This window comes from Blennius ocellaris (genome assembly GCF_963422515.1).
Source record: "Blennius ocellaris genome assembly, chromosome: 12".
NCBI lineage: Eukaryota > Metazoa > Chordata > Actinopteri > Blenniiformes > Blenniidae > Blennius > Blennius ocellaris.
Window position 1 is genome coordinate 11567274 of NC_137661.1, and position 16846 is coordinate 11584119.

General features: G+C 43.7%; 1 protein-coding gene across 1 annotated transcript in view; it reads right to left on the reverse strand.

Annotated features, from left to right (window-relative positions):
- The window catches only part of crb1 (crumbs cell polarity complex component 1), a gene marked incomplete at both ends in the record, with an annotated part of 22649 nt that extends 5973 nt beyond the window's left edge, over positions 1 to 16676 (reverse strand). The window contains 12 exons of the mRNA XM_080506898.1: positions 733 to 859; positions 1086 to 1208; positions 1926 to 1970; positions 2883 to 3834; positions 5622 to 5787; positions 5912 to 6465; positions 8353 to 9321; positions 11155 to 11337; positions 11941 to 12089; positions 13064 to 13259; positions 13677 to 13913; positions 16601 to 16676. Coding sequence (XP_080363024.1) covers positions 733 to 859; positions 1086 to 1208; positions 1926 to 1970; positions 2883 to 3834; positions 5622 to 5787; positions 5912 to 6465; positions 8353 to 9321; positions 11155 to 11337; positions 11941 to 12089; positions 13064 to 13259; positions 13677 to 13913; positions 16601 to 16676 — 3777 coding nt within the window. The remainder of the gene's footprint in view (positions 1 to 732; positions 860 to 1085; positions 1209 to 1925; positions 1971 to 2882; positions 3835 to 5621; positions 5788 to 5911; positions 6466 to 8352; positions 9322 to 11154; positions 11338 to 11940; positions 12090 to 13063; positions 13260 to 13676; positions 13914 to 16600) is intronic.
- Positions 16677 to 16846: the final 170 nt, after the last annotated feature.

Genomic DNA, 16846 nt, shown 5'->3' on the forward strand with positions numbered 1-16846 from the left:
CTAATCCTGTCCCCCGCCTCCTCCACTGTTACACCACCCATGTCCAGGTCCTGGACATGGTGTCCAGGCTGGTCATGGTCACTTCCAATTAAAATCTCCGCGTCTTGATTTCTGCCGCCTTCAGACGCTTTTAGACACAGTTTCCAAATCATGCATCAGAGGTCTCACTAAGTCCTTCTGGACCTTCTCTTTGACTCTTACCACTATCGTCACATCAGCTCTGATGCCTGTCTCCATCCCGCCTGCACCCTCTTCTTCTTTACCTCTATTGCCCTGCCTATTGCTCTGTATGGTTGACCCCCCCCCCCCAGGGACTTGACTCCCCTCTTCACCACCTCATCTACCTCACTCTCATTTACACAGACGTATTCTCTCCAGTTTCTACGGACAGGGAACTTGATAATACCTATCGCTAGTTAATATAAAGTGCTTATTGTTATGAAATTTCAATTCAAAGGCACAAAAGAGCTTTGTGGTTTTCTAAACTTGATGTTTAAAGAGAGAATGTGACGCGCTTGTCTTCAGCATCTCCCCCTGCAGTTTGTATCAAACTGCACAGTCCCCAAAGACCAGTGCCGACCCTTGCAGAGAAACCTGCACACACACACACACTCAGTCGTTTTCCCCCCAGTCCACCTCTGGCTCATCGTCCAGCCTGAGGATGAGGTAGGAGAGCAGCTGGAAGAGGTTCTGCCACAGCAGCACTGCCACGTAAAAGTAAATGTCGCTTACGTCCGTCTGGCACACGTCTCCAGCGAAGCTCATGTCGCACACACAGATAAACTTGTTGATGAGGTTGCGGCAGTAGCCGCCGTTCAGACAGGGGTTGGACTTGCACTCATCCACCTCCTGCTCACACCTGCAGAGACACGGCGTGACGGGCCAGGAGGAAACAACGTGAAAACAACAACAACAACAACAACTACTGTGCAACAGTCACGACACTGAGAAAACACAAATAGGCTTAATAGTCTACAGGGGCTTGTTGTGAGGAGTTTGAAATGTCCCCGTGAACATTAGGGATCATTGGTGAGGCTGATGGATGGATGTTGAATGATGTTTCCTTTTTTTTTTTTTTTAATTACCTGTGACCGATGAATCCTGGTGAACAGTCGCAGGAAAGCTCCCGCTCAGTACAGTTTCCGCCATTGAAGCAGGTGTAATTTCTGTTGTCGTCGCCGCAGACGGAAACCGGCAGCTTTGGTCGTCTGGCAGGAGATGGTCAGACAATATAGAATATAAGAGCACATAAAGGCAGGTTTCTCTCCTTTGCTACGTAAGGCTGTGTTGAGGTGTTTGTGAGGGGGTGAGTGCAGCCGTTTTTGGCGGCGTCTTTCCCGCCGGAAGCAAAAGCATCAGACAAACAGGAGCTGCATTGTTTGCTCTCTCCGACTGTTCCCCACTGGGGAGACAAAGAGGCTTAGGAGGCGACCAGGCTAATACGATTACAGACCTCTGGCAACCGTTTACCAGTGGGATGTCAAATCACATGTACAGCAGTGAAAAAGTCAACTATCTCTCTTTGGCCTCAGTAACCTTTAAGTTTGCCTGAAGCACAGTGGCTCTGTTCCATGAATGTTATGTATCTCTTGGTAAGTTGAAACTGTTCCTTTACCGTTCGGGAAGTGCACATTTTATTTTGGAAAGCGTACAATTTTGGCAGGTAAATCTTTGTCAGGGTGCCGGCAGTCATTTTTTGAACTACAGCTGTCACTCATTTTAAAAACGTGGTCGGCTCATTTGAAAACAAACAATGTCAGAGGGAGTGTTAATATTTGCTTTGCTTGGCATTTTGTTGAATACATTTGAACGCACAAAAACAGGAGGAATCCTACATGACGTTTGAGAGACAAATATCTAACAGGAAACAGACACCTGGGAACACGTGAAAAATAAAAGGGGGGGGAAGAAAAAAAAAAACTCACACATTTTTGACAACAATGTACCATGGAATTTCTTCAACGCGCTCACTGTGGAGGAACAGAAAGAAAGGTGGTGAAACGAGGAAGAAAGAGGCACAAACAAGAGAGGCAAACAAAAGGAACTCATTTTGATGAAAACTTTATAGAGGAGATGTTCCCAGTAAAGGGAGAACGCTTGACTGGTGGCTTGCTTAGCGAGACACTTGCAAAGGTTTTTTTTTTTGGTTTTTTTTTCCCCCCTTCTGCAAAAGAGGCAAAATGCAAAAGGCTGTGTGTTTACAGGATAAATGCTCCGAGGCGTTCCCCTGCTGGTTCTCCCAGGCAAACGGTAGATGACAGGGGAAAGAAACTGGCGCTGAACCAGAGCGCCTTGTGTAGTGAGACACCACAGCAGACTGAGGCCTTTTCTGGCTGACACTAGAATAGAAATGCAGCTTCTGAGAGGCTCACTGCAGGCGTGGTTGAAATGCTGAACAGAGGCAGAGATGTAGAGGCATTTACAGTGAAGGATTTTGTTTGTGTTGTGCCACGGTCCCTTGTCTGTGCAATTTTGGAGCATTTATTTGTGTGTTTCATGTTTACTAACTAAGCTTTCGGTGCCGTTCTTGTGGGGGGGGGGGGGAGTGAAGTCATCTGAGAGTCATGAAATATTCAGAGTATGATCGTCTCGTCTCTGCTCGGCTATACAAGTCTCTATCGGTCACCACAAAATGGTGATGCTATATAGTAGATTTTGCTCTGCTTTTAAGTTCAGCGGCGAAGAAAAACCACAGTTCCCATAAAGATAAAATCTTGCTTTAAATACAAATACAGAAAGGATAATCCACCCGTAATTATCATTATGTGGTCGTTGCATGTTCCCTATGTGTGGGTTTTCCACAAGCACTCAACTGGAGAAGGCCAAAAACACACATTTTGGACGAACGAGTGGATCTAATCTATGGTGACGTCTGGACTTACTTGCAGAGCGGTCCAGTGTAGTTCTCAGCACAGAGGCAGGCGTACCGGTCCGGCCCGTGCAAACAGGTGCCTCCATGGGCACACAGGTGGTTTTCACACACGTCGACCTCCTCCTCGCAGTCCACGCCCGCGTAGCCGAACTCACAGGCGCACTCGTAGGTCAGCCCGTTGACGCTGCAGTTGCCGTGGACGCAGGGGTTGGAAGCGCAGGTGTCCCTGAAGAAGTTGCAGTGCCTCCCGGCCCAGCCCTCCGCACAGCTGCAGTTGTAGGTGTTGAAGAGGTCTTGGCACTCGCCCCGGTTCAGGCAGGGGTTGGGCTCGCACACCGAGGCCCCGCTGCAGCCCACCAGCGGCGAATGCAGCGACAGGCGGATAAATGTCTCTTCCTGGAGGCGTGGGAGGTTCACGTCGGAGGAGGTGAAATAAGGTAGAGCAACGCCACTCAGCTCCACAGTGCCCAGGCAACCAGCCAGGGACCAGCCAGCATCGGGGGCCAGGCCCCCTAAAAATATGTCCACCTCCTGTCTGAGGAAGTCCAAGTTTCCCCCATGATTCCTGGAGGCAGTGGCCTCTTCTACTTCTTCGTCCAGCACCAGTGTCCACCGGGAGGCCTGTGCCCACGGTGCAGCCATAAACAAGTGCACATTGTGCCACTCGCCATCGCTGACCGGCCTCCTGCTGCTGAGACTGACCGTAGACACGCCGCTGACTCCCCCGTCCTCCCCCCTCACCTCGCCGTCCCCCGTGGAGACGCTCTGAAGCTCCATGAAGAGGAGGCCGTCCTGGACAGAGACTGTGACGAAGGCCGAGCCTTTTTCCGCGTGAAGAATCGCCGCGTTGCGCTTCCTGGTGCGCAGGTTGAGGGAGATGCTAGTCAGGTTACGGGATGTGAAGCCATTTCCCCGATAGGTCATCACAGTGCTCTCATCCAGGAAGGTCGCATTGGTGTAACCTGGAATAGGGAAACATGTGTTTAACCAGCAATGTGCCCAGCTGTCAACCTTAATAAACAATTCCCACAAAGTAAAGAGGGAGACGCTTGATCTTACTGGACTCAATTATTTCAAGCCTACTGGACAATTTCCAAAAATCAGTACTATATTCGTACAGTCATAACAACAGCTTAACCTTATACTGATTGAAATTACTTAAATGTTGAGCAATTACATTTATATGGGGGTTTAAAAAAATAATTCAGAGTGGATTTTATTTTTTTAAGTGACACTCAGGGAAATAATCGCTACATCTCCCATGAAAGGCGATGTTCCAGCTATTAGCAGAGCATTTGTACGTGTAACAGAAATGTCCGTTTCATATTCAAGATTATTAAAGACTGTTGGCCACACAATTAGTTAATTTACAGTACTCTGAAATAATGAAAGCTGTGTGCTAATCATGTGTGGCATCTCCATTAGTACCACTCACTTCATTAAAAAGTCCACCATTGGGTTTCTCAAACGTCAATGCAGAGTATAATATTAATTAAATACGATGTGCCTCAGAGAACAACAGAAATGGCTTCTACAACATAAATTATGTGGAGAACCGTTTTTTTGTCATAATTAAAGCAATGTTTTCCAACACACTTAGTTCAAAGTTGAATATGTTAATATCTTTAATAAAAGCTTGACTAGCTTTCACAGGAATCTGTCTTTTTTTTTTAAAGTCATCATAAAGATAAGATCATTATAGCATAATGTTTAATTGTCCAATGACACTGATGTCCATTCATATCAATACCTTTGAAGAGCAGGTATTTATACCTCAGTGACCATGTCGTGGATTACAACGCAGATGGTCAATCATTACTAATCCCAGCAAAAAAAAGACCAAGCTGGCCTCAATCCAATAAAATGTTAGAAAGCACATAGAAAGCACTGTGTGGGAAAACGGAGGTCCGTACATAACTGTGTTCGTTACATCACTTCATTACATCAGTAGCTAATTAGGGTACTAATGACTCGATCCACAAACACTCAGATGTTGGATAACATGCAAGCAGCTCTGACTCAAACAACTCTTGGTTTGGGTTTAAGTGTGTTTATCTAACTGGGAAATACCAAGAAAACACTGAGCCATCTGATCCTCACGTTGGACCTCAACAAGACTTTCAGATTTGAATGAGCTTCACTTTCACAGCACATTTGCAGAGTCTCATGAGTTTCAAAAGGGTTTTTACTTTTGGGGTGTCAAACCGTCAACAGTAAAATTGGATGACAACCTGTTCTTCCAGCTGGGCCACAGGACCCTAGGTTATTTTTACCATTCAGGATATGTGGCCTAATTTCAAGTCATTTTGTAAATCACTTGAAACATGATGTAAGTTAAGTTTTGGGAATTACTTGTAAGGGAAATAAACAAAATGTAATTGATATTTCCCATAAATGTGTCGGATTAATGATCACTGTTATGTTAATGTATTTATTTCTACTCCAAACACTAAGTTAAAAATAATTGTTAAATATTTGTGGGCTATTTATACAGTATAACACTGTGTTCCATTCATCAATCTATCTGCCAAATAGCTTTATCTAACTTTGGGAAAAAGGAGGCTGGAATCAATCCAGATGGGGAAGTGTACAACTTGAACAGACCCCATTCAGCTTTTCACTATTGTCTGTAAGAACTGTATTCTCTTTACTTTGGCCATTAAGATTTTGGACAAAGTATAAATATGAAATTTGTTTGAGCAAAAAAAACTCGAGAAAATCAGTAGTATTGCTTATCACTACCACTTACATTCATATCCTCGATTGAGCATCCTGCACTCTGCATCTGTAGGGCAGGGTGACAACTCGCACCACTTCACCTCCTCACAGCGCCGCCCTACTGTACTGGGGGGGCAGGCACAGCTGAAGTCGTCCCACTTTGAGTAACAAATTCCACCATTTTGACATGGATTTCTCTGAGGATGACGAACAAATAAAGTTAGTGACATCTCGTTTGAAGACGGAAATAGGATTAACTTAAGTGATGGCTTCATCTTTATCATTTTTTCCCCCCCTCCATGCTAAAATTTGTCCACTCACACTGCAGGCGTTGTCCCCAGAGCAGCCAGCGGTCACATTCTCCATGAGGTCCAGAGGGTAAGATCTCACCGAAGTGTCCAGCCCGAAGAACTGCAGCCTCCTGTCGTTGATCCTCAGGTCCTGAATGCAGCCTTTGAAAAACCCACCAAACCCTGCAGTCGCCCTCTCCTCCAGCAGGCCACCCACATACACAGAGTCGCCTGCTTGGATACCGACTGCCCCAACCTCCATTTCACCTTGTTTCTGAGAAGCGACATACAGTGTCACGTGACCGTCGTCCACCTCCACACTCACAAAGTGGACTTCTCCATCGTCAACGGCGCTGTGTGACTTCAGGATCTCAGAGTTATTAAGCTGAACCATCACTCTGCCCTCTTCCAGCCACATGTGCAGGAAGTGACTGCTGCTGCTGCTGGTCAGTGCCAAAAGAAGCCCGCCGGTCCTCCGCGTGCGGAGGAAGAGGGAGATGGAAAGGTTGTGACCCAGGTCGTCAGTGATGGTGAACGCCGCGTAACTGGGAAAGTCCTCGTTCCCAAAGCGAGCAGTCACATGTTCTGCAAAGAGAGAAAATATTTCAAATGATAACTCTGAGATAGAAAGTCACAAAATAATGACACAGTTCTGCTCAAATAGTTTACTCCGTGTCAGGTTTTAGCTCCAGTGATGGAGGGATGTAAAATTAATTCTTTCTACGTCTACTTGAATTGGAAAATCCATTATCAAACTGGTTTTTAAAAAGAATATTATGTAACAAAGGCAAAGACATCCAAGCAGATCATGTTGTACTTCCAAACATATGCAGGGGAAATTTAAGTCGCCACCAGCCCTCATGAAGTCTGTGATCTGTGTCCCCCGTCAGCACTTTCCACTGTGGGTTTGTCATCTTACTGTATGAGACGGGCAGGAATATACAGGATTGACCAAACCCGTCACGTAGAAGCTCACGAACACTCCACATTGTGTGTGTGTGTGTGTGTGTGTGTGTGTGTGTGTGTGTGTGTGTGTGTGTGTGTGTGTGTGTGTGTTTGGATTTGGAGCAGGTGTAAAGTAAATGTGATTTGCATCATCCCATTAGACATCTGTGATCTTTTCTTTTCTTTTTCTTTTTTTTTTTGACAGGCTCGGACGCCTACGAAGTACCCACAGACAGAAGAAAGGGGGAAGTTTCAGAGAATCTGCAGCCAAAACAGGCTTATCATTTATTTCTCCCGGCCGTCTGTCGTCAGCTGAACACTGCAGCATTTCCTTGGATGTTCGGACTATTTCCAAAATAGAATCCTTGATATCCCTAATCCGGTGCGTAGGATAAGAGGATCTCTGCCTCTGTCTTTTGGCGAGGCTTTTGATTAGCTTCATCTCCGAATCCTTAGCTTCTGTTATGTATTACCTGCTGATGATGTTATTTAATTACCTACTGGAGACATTAGGCTTGAGTAACCCAGCAGACCTGCACGCCTTCCACCCTGCTGGGGCCAAGCTTCACATGAATAAAGCTAATTACTAATTCAAGTGAAGCGCCAAGATTGTCATGAATTTATTACCGACATCTGGTCACCCTAATACAAGGTCCAAAAAATGTGAAAACAGTCGTCAGGTTAACTCACCTGAAAAAATGAAACTTAAACGAGGTAGAACTACATCTTTCAAGACAGTGTTTATCATACTGTGGTACCTTGCTTAAAATACATACATAGATATGTTTAAATTCATACTGACTAGTCAGTGCTGTTTACGTGTCTCTCGTAAGGAAATAAAGATCATCTGACGCAAATGTGTTTGGAATATGAATGTTCACATTGAATTTTAATGACTTATTGGTAATTACAAGATGAGTCGGTTTGAATAGAAATATTGTAATACTTTTACTCAAGTGGATGTTTACTGTTTACTTTTGCTTGAGCAATAATATACTAAATACCAATACTACATTCGTTTTTAAGTATTCTACACACATCTGCAAATAATACAACAATAAATGCACTAAAGCTTACCTCAGAATAATAATCTATCCTGGTTAATACATTAGTTCTGCACAACGTGTATTTGGATGAAATAATAGAAGGTTTTAACCTCCATTTATGTCTCTGATTTTTCCTGCTCCTTCTCTGGTGATAACTGGGGGAGACCCGACCCACACTGCTACTGCTGTATATCTGCCAACGATTAATAAACCTTATCAAATTATCATTAAAAAAAAGTAAAATACCCCATAATCATTCTGCAGCTACTGTCCTGTACACCACTCATAATTTAATAGAAGTGCTAAGTACTTAAACAACACAAACAACGAATTTGGGGAAAAAACAAATCCCAGGCAAAAAGGGATAAGGGTAAAGGGATTTTTGCACATTGTATGTAAACAGCTGGTATAAATGACTTTCCATAAAGGTGTTAAATGTTTTATATGTTTGTGATTCATCATTTCAAAGTGGTGAGCATACCTTCCTCGCAGTCTTCCCCCTCGTAAGGCCTTGGACACTGGCACTGGTGGCTCTGCCACAGGTTCACACACTGTCCTCTGTTTTGACAAGGCACGTCGAGGCAGCGGTCCCTGTGGCTGCAGCCGGGGGACACGTTAACGGCAGAATCACTCAGCCATTCCTCGGGGACGATGAGCTGCCAGTCCACAAACACATCCTGCATGCAGCCAATGAATCCAGGGAGGGCAGTGTAGGCATTGGGGCCGCCGGAGTCCCGCCGCATTCCTCCAATGAATGTGTTTTGAGGAGGCGACACTCGTCCGACCACGCTGCTGATGATGGGGGCCACCTTGTGACACTGCTGCGTCGCACACCTCTCGGCATCATTCAGCAGTTTGAGACCGAGGAGCCAGTTTCCGAGAACAGCCTCGACAGAATACCACTGCCCGTCAGTGACGTTGTGCATAAGCTCCAGCACCTGGATGGGGCTCTCGGCCTCCTCCGCCCCAGCAGCGGTCTCCCTTGTCAGGGTGAGGCGGAGTTGCCCTCCTACCAGCTCCAGCCTGAGCAGGAGCCCCCGGGTGTTACGCTGGAACAACAGGGCCCGGGGCAGAACGGTCTTAAAGCTCAGGGTGATATTGCAGGCCACCTCGACATCCGCCAGGGGATTCTGCAGCAGCAAGTAGCCTCTGCGTTCGAAGGAAAACGTGGTGGGAACATGACAGAGAGGCCCCGTGAATCCAGGCGAGCAAGTGCAGGTATAGACGTGAGTCCCGTCCAGCAGCAAGGGAGAGCAGGCGCCTTGGTTCTGGCATTCATGTCCCTCGCAGCCCACTAACTTCACGTGGCAGTTTTCGCCACCGTACAGGACGCCGTCACGGCTCGGTCTGAGGCAGTGACAGTGGTAGCCTCCAACACGGCTCTCACATCTCCCCCCATTCTGGCAGGGACTGGAGTCACACTGGTTTGTTTCCTCTTGGCAGAGGGATCCTGAGAACAGAGCAATGAAGAACATTTACTGCAATTTTTTAAAATGCCCTATGTTCACATGTTACCACAGTCAAACGTGAAACTAAAACTTCTCTGTCCTGGTAACTGGATCCACCGTTTAAAACCTTTAAGGTTTGTTGTTTATATTCACGGGCACTTTGTTATTCTTGTTATTTTCGAGCATATATTTACATGGCACACTGCAACGCAGTAGAAGATATTCCAGCGAGCGTACTGCAAGAACCTAATACCTGTTATGTAATCATTGCTCAACAGCTAGCAGTATGAAAACAACTATATCTGTTACCTGTTCCAAGCAACAAAATCCCCCAAATCCATGGTGCGGGGATCCACATGATGCCGTCACGTTTTCCCCCCGACCACAACCCCACACTTATCTGACTACACCATATTAGTCGGTGTGTGGACAGGCCATCCCGCCACAGGTCTGCTCGCTGTCTCCTTGTCTGAGGGCTGAGCAGCTCCAGTCAGGAGACCAGTAAAGCCAGATCCTGGGGGATTAAGCTAATGCTATTTGGCGACTTCACTGAGTCAGTGCCACTGCGAGGGGCAGGGGAGTCGATTTTTAGAACGCAACTCTCAGCAGGCAGCCGTTCACGATCTAACCTGCAGATCAAGTCTTTTGTAAGCACAGATAGAAGCTTTGACTGCTTTACATCAGTCTTCCCCTGGACATCAAATCACCAACGGTTTACCTTATATAAAACAATATCACCTGTTATTATTCCTGATGTAGTTTTTTGTTTTTCTCCCGATAATGGTGTTTTTTTTTTTATCTTGCAATGGAGTGACAGACTCCCAGAAAGATGCAAGTAAAACTGTGATGAAGAAATAAATTCCTGAGAAAACAGTCCCTCTCCTGAAAGAAAGTTTTGTTGATTTTGCTGCTGGACTTAATCAATCATGCATCTCCTTTATAATAATAATGACAATATCCCCATAAAATGACACCCTTACTAAACTTCTGGAATTTATTGTTTTGCAAAGAAACAGGTACATTTGTACACCACGGTGTTATTTCTAATACTGCCACTGGGGGGCAACACAACTTTACTATTTGGAAGTAGAACTTGATATTTGAAGGGATCGCTTCATTATAAACGGCTCAGGCCAACAATGAATTAGTTCCTGTCACTTTTAACTGGACATTGACACCGTTGAAGTATCAGTTTTTATACTCAAAGTGGTATTTCTGGTTTGTTTTTTACCTGAACCAAGATACAAAAGTTTATTAAAATCACTGTAAAGTTTCTGTGGCATTCTAAAATATTTAATGTTCTTTTATGTTAACATTAATTGTACATGCCTGCATATGTGTACACACCTGTGCATGCATGCATATATACATGCAGATGTACATGTTTGCAAATCATTTCCCTTTATTTTTTTTAAGGTACAAGCCCCTATACAGCTTGGAGCCCAGGCACAACAGTTTGCCTCTAATAAATCTGCAACACATTCAGTTGTACTTTGATCAAACATTTACTACTTTTACCATCAAATTATTTTTGCATCAAGTAATTTTTTTTTTCTGGGAAAAAGCCTCCACCTGACACTCAAATCATTTCTGCTCTATGATGCTCAACAGGAGAAGCCTGCATCACATTTAGGAAACTAAAGTAAATTCTTATTAATTGCACATCTAAAATTACTCTGGTGATGCTCTTATGAACTCACAACTCCCACATATCAATACATATTGTTCAACTTTCACATGTGTAAGTACTTGGAAGAGAAATGTTGAACTATTCCATCACAATGTCTGTCAAATCCAATGAGTATCAATTGGAACTAAGTGATTGAGGAAAGTACCTGTTGTTCCAGGAGGACAGCTGCATACGAAACCTGCTGCGTGTTGGTGGTCGTAGTGTTCAGGTAGAAGAGGCTCTTTGCCATAGAAAACCTGCCACGACCTCTCGATGCAGCGGCCTTCATGCATACAAGGGCTGCTGTGACACTCACTGATGTCTCTCTCACAGCGACTTCCCTCAAACCCTGGAACAACGAAGGAGATACTGGCTTGGTTCAATATAAAATATACATAAAATCAGCAGGACTTACAACATGCAGTATACACGTGTTCATAAAGTGATTCTATTAATTTATTCATAAACATGAATGGCTGTAAAATGTAAATGTCAACATGCCCTTAAACACATAAAGACGTAACCAGCATGATGTTGCCATGAGGAACTATCCTCCATGTCAATTCATTGGTCAATTGAACTAATCTTTAGAAAGAGAACGTGTTAACTTAATTTACTAAACCAAGATGAACAAATCAATACTCTACCTCAACAATTACAATGCTTATTATGATTCGGCCATTCAATTAATATTTAAAACAGACGTGGCTAGCCTTCAGTATTTTTAGATTTGGGTGCTTCCATCTAAGTTTCATTCTTGGCACTTCTTTTCATAATCTGGTGTTTAATTTACCTTCTCATGATATATATCTTTTTTATGAAAGATCCTAATTAATTCAGTGTCTATTGTCGGATTGCGAAACACTGGAAGTCAAAATTGACATGCCTATATTTAGCTTTTAAACTAAGAAAAAAATCCCCCAAAAAACAAAAACAAGGACGAGTGTCTTACCAGGCCAGCACTCACAGGTGTAGTTCCCCAGATTGTCGTGACAGGTGGCGCTGTTGAAGCAGGGCTCGTATGAGCACGGTGGTGGTGTTGGTGGGGGGATCTCACAGTGTTGACCTGTGAAGCCTGTTTGAGAGCAGTCGCACCTGTAGCTGGCAAAAACAACAACAACAAAAAACGTCACGACGTTACCATGTTCCCAAGAAAATTGAGTTTTGATTATTTCATTAATATTGACCGTATCAATGTCATCCAAAACAATTTTCATTTCCTCGGGTCCACAGATATGGAAAGCCCCCCTGTGGTCGTAAAACGTAATGCATTAAGTGGGAATTGTGTAGAATCTACACAATTCCCACTTAATGCAAATCATCTACACTGTAGATGATTTGTTGAAAATGTTTGTTGAAAGATGATTTTTTTACAGTAAATCTTCTCTCAACAAACATTTTCTGTCAGAGGAACTGAGATCTGAAACTCAATCTGCAAAGCTTAAGCTCGATCCAGATTTAGATATCTCCAAGCTATTTTACAGGAATCACGTATTTATTTAAGATTTACTTGGTGCCTGCTATTTTTATAGGAAGAGTCATGCTCAATTGTCGATATATTGTATTCTCCTGTACTTTGCATTGTTTGATCATCACACGGCAAGTTGTTTCATAAATTTTTTTACTGAATCTATCTGAAGACTGAATTGAGAAACGGCAGTGGAGATTTGCGAGGTTTAAAATGTTACATGATCGTCCCTTTACATAGAAACATATTCACATTATTTTAAATTGCACCATAAATGTTTACATGTTAAAAATGTAGAGACAGGAGGTTGAGTGAGGATTACAAGAACCTGACAATCATTCACACATTTAGTATTTTCTTTCTTGTGATGAGCTGAGGATATTTGTTTCGATTAAAATCACAAAAGCAAGCAAGAAGCAAGCTTTACATTTCCAAATCAGAGTTTACATTATATCAAGCCTGTTGAAATGAGTCAAGCCTGTAATATTCAAGTTATGTCTTTTTCTTCCTTTCAAGAATTTGTTGCAAGCCCATTGAAGTTTTGTCATGAATCTATATCAATCAATCTAATTCAGAGGCGCTCAAAGACCGGGGCCAGAGTACTTACTCATTCACCCCATCTATACACAGAGCTCCATTTTGGCATGGCTGCTCCTGGCACCCGTCGATGTTGATTTCACACCGCTGTCCTTGAAAACCGGCAACGCAGGTGCAAGTGAAGCCCCCTGCGTAGCCATGGCAACCTCCGCCATTGAGACATGGCTGTGATTGACACTCATCAATCTGGACCTCGCAGGCGACCCCTGTGAACATGAAAGCCACACAGATGTCAGAGGGCGGGAGTCGGGCCTGCTGCAGCTGAGGCGGGTGGAGGGGGGGTTGGGGGGGGGGGGGACTTTCATGTCGATGAGCTGTGATCATGTGTGGATTGTTCTTTTCCCCTCAAAGCAAAGCTTCTCTGTGTAGCTGTTTGTCACTCGAAAAAACCCCCACATCAGTCAAAGTATTGTTGTACAATACGTGATATTTAATACACACACCCCAGAATGCTATAGATTGATCAATTAACAGGAGCAAACAGATCCTGAACTGAGGCCCCCCACTTGTCACATTACACTGCATCCCAACACAATGGATGTCTTATCGCAAAACCATCTGTTTATTTTAGGATTAAAACATTGTGTCACATGTCAGAGATGCACCGGGAGAGCAGCACTCACCAGTGAACCCGGTGGGACACACACAGGAGAATCGGCCCACTCTGTCCTCACAGGTGGCTCCGTTCCTGCAGGGCTGTGAAACACACTCGTTTACGTCGATCTGACAGCGAGCGCCCTGGAAACCCGGCACACAGAAACAAGAGTATCCGTCCCCGCTGACTCGACATATTGCCCGGTTTTGGCATGGGTTCGGGGAGCAGTGGTCGACAGATGGAGGCAGGTTGTCAGAGGATGTACCTGTGAGGATAACAAGTTTTAATAGCAGAGGGCATCATTATTAAAAGCCGCTTTAAATACGACTGTATTTTAACTCCTTCTGACCCTCCTAATCCCACAAACTGAACCTCCCTGATGACTCGAGGTAAAGTGTGGGCAATTACAATTTCTACATGAGCTTACAATAATAAACAGCTCTAAGTATTACAGGAGGTGCTTATCCTCCCTTAGCAGGTAAAACTCCACATTCTAAACGCTGGTTCTTTTAAATCCAGGGACGATGAGCCTCCATGTCAGAGCTTGAATCATGCTGACTGCTAATCTCACGTCACACATGCTTGGTCTGTAGCCAATATTAACGAACCTGAAGTCCAGAAATAAAAAAAAACCACACTTATCTTCCTGTGCAATGTAGATGCTTTTAAATTAAAATATCTGTTAAATTATTATATATGTAGCAATTGTTACAACTGTTGTTGTCTGTCCGAATGACGGACATCAATACGTGTTTTAATGAGCCTCTCAAGACATCATGTTGGCTTGTCATGGTAACCACTTCTAGTGTTTGGCTGTTGCCATGGCAACATCTACATGATGTTTCAAGGTATATTTATTCCACGTTACACTGCATTTTAATCAGCTATCATTACTCATTTTTTTTCAAAATAAGACGATTTCATAAACCGCTGACGTATCAATATTCAATTACATCAGCAGCACTTAAGGGCAACATTTTGTAAATTGTGACCATTTGTGTAAATTTCCTTAAACTTTTCAAGTATTGGCAGAACAAAGTGCTGTCATTTCTTTATGACGGAGCACGAACATGTCTTATATAGAGATTACAGAAAAAGCAAAAACCAAAAAACACAAGAGCAATTTAAGATAGTTAAACCAAAAAAAAAAAGTGCTTCATAAACCCCTGAAAACATCCACCAAGTAAAGTTTGATGAGTTCCCATATCTGTATATTTATAATGATTCAATTACAGTATGATGGACGACTTCTAAACCAAACTTCTTGAGAGCATCAAGCCTGTGATGCGTCAGAGTTTTTCCCTCTAAAATCATATATTATGTCTGCCTGGAGTGACTCTCTTCGGCTATGATCATAAACTTGAAAACGGCAGAGACCAAAAGCTGCTGGTGAAGCATCTCAACATTGGCAGACTCCAGGCAGAACAAATGAGAACAGCATCTCACTGATCCTCATAATGAAGAATACGCAAGGACATGATTACACCCAAAAGAAGGCTTCCCATCAGCTAAAGAAGTGTGGCTTTTATGAGATAACAAGAAGACTGCAACTGGTTTGGGATGACGAGATGAGAAATGTGCAGCTGCAAACTGGATATATGTCTTTTGGGACTGTGGCACGTTTCCCTCAATACATGTTGCAAAGCCAAATCATTATGAAGCTGTGGATCACAAATGTAAGCAGAGCTATTGTTCCAGCAATCACATGCAGCAATCATCCCTCAAGTGCACAATCATGCTGGTCGACCACAGCGAGACAGACGGAAGTGCAATTAGACGAGGTGCTTCACCGTCCTTAACTCACAACCCAGTCCTGTGTCATAGCTTGAGGTCACTCAGCTTCACAGACAGCAGCAGGGTTCTCTGGCAGAAGCTTATACATGTCTAGACTTTGACTCAGTGTGACGGAGGTATAGCCATATGTCCTTTGGGGTATGATGGAGATCAAGGGTATCACGGAGCATCAGTAGCCTACATCACCCGTCATTAATATAAAAGCTGATGCTGTGACCAGATTGCAAATGTTTCAGTGGTGTATGGCCAGAGAGTATGTCTTACTTTTTTTCTTTAAGAAATTCTGAAAACTGATGCCTTAGTCTTTTTATCTTTTTTTTTTTTTTTGCTGCCGTTTTTTTTTTTTTTTTTTTTTTACTGGCTCTACTGGTCATTCAGCATTTCCCCCCCGAGGCACAGTTCAGAGCATTCAGCTCCTCATTTGAGACCCGGCTCTATCCATCCACACATCCCCTCCCGCTGCATGTAAGGCTTTTTTCATATGCTAATCGTGTCCAAGGGCCTTTGTTGGGCCCTATCTGGAGGCTTTCCAATGGCACATGTGGAGCACCTGACATCTCCTCCACACTGATGCATGTCGCTGCTGCTTTATGTGTGTGTTTGTCACAGGGGTGATAAGAAGACACGTCCTTATTGGATCTTTCCGCAAAGCCCCAGAAACATGCAACAGACCCTTTATTTACTTGATCTCTTGTGCACATCCACCAACCCTCCACAGTATTCTGCTTTTACAGCCAATGGATGTTGCCCCCCACCACCACCACCACTTTTGGGTCTATTTATTCATCTTTTCAGTCCCACAATGTGCAGCGATTACTACAAGCAGTGATGTCACCCCGCAGTCTTGCAATTGAAATTCAAGTCTGATTCGAGGCTGAGACCTGATTTAAATTCAAGCCCATAAGTAAACTCAAATTAAACATGCAGTGGATAGTCGTGTTTTACACAGTTTTCATTTAGGTTTTAAAATACCAATAATAACAATAATTGTAACAAATAAAAGAAATCAATTAAAAATGTCCCTCTTTGGTCCCAAAATGAAAATGTTTGATTTTCAAACATTACTTGATACCAATAACAACTTTGTCACATGTAATAAGTCCAAGCATATAAACTGAAAGCCAGCTCGGAGCCAGAAGCACTAAAACAGTCACTTACCATCTATCACAAACACTGATGAGATGAGGATTGTGAAGGCCAGTAGTTCAAAATTACGACGACGAATTAAATCCATAATCATTCCAGGAAATCATCCTGTTTGCGGTGTACAAGGCTGGATATTTCTGCTCCAGCTCCAGCTCCTGCTTCAGCTGCCTGCGGCGGCTCAGCTGTTGTCAACTCCAGGTCCACTTGATGCACACTTGTGTTCTGGCTGGAGCACCATCAAGAGCCCCCATCACACAT